This window comes from Charadrius vociferus, unplaced genomic scaffold, assembly GCF_000708025.1.
Source record: "Charadrius vociferus isolate BGI_N301 unplaced genomic scaffold, ASM70802v2 scaffold129, whole genome shotgun sequence".
Lineage (NCBI taxonomy): Eukaryota > Metazoa > Chordata > Aves > Charadriiformes > Charadriidae > Charadrius > Charadrius vociferus.
This window is the reverse complement of record NW_009661374.1, coordinates 285,309-288,673: the sequence shown is the minus strand read 5'-3', so window position 1 is coordinate 288,673 and position 3,365 is coordinate 285,309. Positions and strand designations below refer to the sequence as shown.

At 36.6% G+C, this 3,365-nt stretch overlaps 1 protein-coding gene across 1 annotated transcript in view; it reads right to left on the bottom strand.

Annotated features, from left to right (window-relative positions):
• Positions 1–227: 227 nt before the first annotated feature.
• Positions 228–3,365, bottom strand: part of GRIK2 (glutamate receptor, ionotropic, kainate 2) — a gene marked incomplete at its 5' end in the record, with an annotated part of 284,674 nt that continues 281,536 nt past the window's right edge. The window contains one exon of the mRNA XM_009893855.1: positions 228–1,869. Coding sequence (XP_009892157.1) covers positions 1,705–1,869 — 165 coding nt within the window. The remainder of the gene's footprint in view (positions 1,870–3,365) is intronic.

The following is a 3,365-nucleotide window of genomic DNA, read 5'->3' as shown; positions in this document are numbered from 1 at the left end:
ACCTAAGAGCCAGATCCTGCAACAACTTATCACAATGTGCAGTACTGGCTTCTCTCAGAAATCCCAGCAAACTCTCTGGCCCCACATTTAGTGGCAAGAATCAGCATGATAGGGCACTGAGCTGAGGCTAAGTACCAGTACTGACACAAGTACTGTACATGTGTTGCTTAAATCACACAGCAAAAACAAAACAACTAAAACTGACATAATTTTAATGCTTTTTTTTCTTTTTAATTTTGTGCATTGGATTCAAACAGCAAACTGAGTGCACTTTAACTGTTATCACAATGTGGTCAAGAGGTCTGTGTCTTTTACCATTTACACACAATTGTTCATGACAGCATGTTATCAGCCTAGTGGAAAACAGGGGTGTATCATGGTAAGCAGTGGTGGTAGTGCACCTATTTTTTATATTATCTAACTTGAAAATATGTCTCTTCTAAGATTCCTTTTCTTGATAAAAATAGTTTTCACCAAACGTTGGTGGTGCACACGCACTACCATTCATGCTTGGCATCACACCCCTGACAGAAACACATGTTCTTATTTTGTTGATAAAAAGTATTACAAAAATTTCCATACAAAAACTATTTTCATAGAAATCTTGCATTTCCACAAATAAACCTGAACATTTTTTTTTTTGAAAAAAAAAAACTGCTCAAGAATTTTGTTCATTTAGTACTGTGACTGTATTGAAAAATGCAGTCCTCCTTAAAGTTCTCCACATTCACTTCCTTTAGGTGACCCATCCCACTTCCAATATTAGTGAGAATTGCACAGGCTCCATTGAGTTCAATTAGTAGCAGGAACAAGGGTTTCAAAACCCATTCAGGCTAAAATGCAAGCCCTCTATGTGTGAAATACACTGCTTCCCACCCCCCTCCCTCTTTTCACAATTAAAGAAAAAAAGTAATTGCTTATATCTAAAGGTTGTAAGATACATTCCTTTGTACTAAGGAAACTTTCATTCATCTAAAAATTGGGTCAAAATTATGGATCTTTTTTGTTTATTTTTTTAGATCAAAGTTCCAGACCAGGTAAATTTAAGTTACTGATGTTTTGGTTTTTTTAATTATTATTTATTTACTTAGTTCAGTGACACAGACAGTCCAAAAAGCAGGTGAGCATCCTCATATATATCCTTCTATTCATGGGATTCATGTTTCTTCACTTCAACATTTCTCCCATCTGGGAAGCTCATATCGCCTGTCCAGATGGTAGTTTCAGTCTACCAGCAGTTACCAACTCTTCTATGGTTGGAAGTTCAGAAGAACATATGGTTTCTTGTTCCACTACAGTTCTGAGATATTACTTTTACTAGACTCCTTCCGTGGTTAGTGTCATCTTGGACATTTATTCTCCATCTCCTGGCAACCGTTGAACTTCAAAAGGAACCTGTAATTTCTCACTGAGACTGCATTTGAAACCAGCCACAAAACTCACATGGAACATTCATTCATTCAGAATTGTGGAAACCCATGACGAACAGTGTAACCCCGCATAACTTGGTTGATCCATGATGCTTGTGATTCGAGTCTGGCCATTGCAACTGCTGAGATCACAGAGTCTCTAGTTCATAGACACAGCGGCATGAGGTAACTCATTTTATTTTGCACAGGTTGCATATTTCCACAGGAAACATTCTCGCAAGGTTGTTTGGAAAAAAGACGACAGTTTGTGCTTGGGGTATTTGGCTTCCCAGCTCTATGCCATGGTTTCTTTACCCGGCAACCTTCTGTCGTTAAACGTGTGCATGTTGATAACTTCTTCTGTTTTCACAATAACGGGGGCCTGTGGCTTGTGTTTTAATCGACGTTGACATTTCAGAGACATCCTTAGCTCCTCTATCATGGCACTACAGAAGGACCTCTACAGAGTGAAAGAGAGGAAGGAGGAAAAAAAAACATCTGTAAGAAATGTTTAGCTGCAATGTCTAGAAGCAGATTCACTCTCTTGGCACAGTCTTGTCAGTCCTGTTAGTTTGCTTTGTCTCAGCCTGGATTTCATAACAAATTGCTGTCTTTTACATATGCATCACGTATAATTACAATGACTTATTAATCTGTGATGACAGTGAAAAAAATCACCTTGTCTCTACAATTATTAATCTGGCAGCTACAGCCTATGGATGGATATGATACATAAAAATATTTCAAACAATGTTCTACTAACATAGGTTAACATTACCGGATAACCTCTGAATGTAACATGTATATTAGGTATTGAGTAAAATCTCCTTTCCCATATTTCAAAATAATAATAATTTCATTTGTGTATGTTTCTCAAAAAAAACCAACAAGCCTTAGTATAAGAAGTTTACCTACATTAATGTTTAAATACTGTTAGAATGCAGACCCATTACAGAAAACAAATATCCACTCCATTATTTTTAGTATCTTCTGTATCTAAACACTTCTTCCCCTACAGACTATCATTTGTGGAGTATATATTTGCAAAAAATATTCTGTTTCATTGATCTTTTTTCATGTTATCAGAAAATGTTATCAGAAAAAACAGTTTATTAACATGTTTTCATCAAAAGCTAGATCCGCTTTTGCCATTTTACAGTGCTAGAAATTTCAAAAGTAAAATAAAATGTCCCTTGTTGCCTCAGTCTGACTGAATTCTCAATAATTCGCTAAACAATTAGCCTCTTCTCAGTGTAAGAATTGGAGTATGGAAGAAACATAAAAGTAAGGAAGAGGAGTCTTAGTTTTGGGGTCTATGAATTAACCATTCTTATCATACACTTTAACATAAAAGTTTTCCAACTAATGGAGAAATTTATTAACTAAATAACACATCCCAGAGCCTGAGATGTTTTGACAAGCCTCTGACAATTGCTCTCACCCAAAGCAAATTTGGGGTATAATCTATCCCTTTGCATTTTGCTTTCCTAATAACTAATCTCCAATCCAGCGACATGATCTGGCGGGGGAGGGGGGGTGGGGAGAAGAAGAAGAAGATAGAACACCTAGAATTACTATAAATGTCTCTTGATCATCATTTGATCTTGTGTGATTAGTTGTAGATCATCAGTCAATATATAATCATCTAATTTATCTCCTAAATCAAGAACTCTGCTTTATTTGTAAACTGTTACATCTCTGTTCTTCACACAAACCTGGAGTTTGGACATTAGATCCAGAAAATATTTAAGCACCTCGCCCTACCTAGTTCTTTGGAAGCCTAAATTGAAACTGTGTTTACCTAAATCTGCATTTGGCTTCTGATGTCCATGGCTGGAAGCACTCTGAGCAGTAAAGCACTCAATTTTCCACATTAAACGTTATAGGTTTGTCATTTGGCAATAGTCAGCATAAATTCTGCTAAACACATTGGTGCTTGGCTTGGTCCTGGATCAC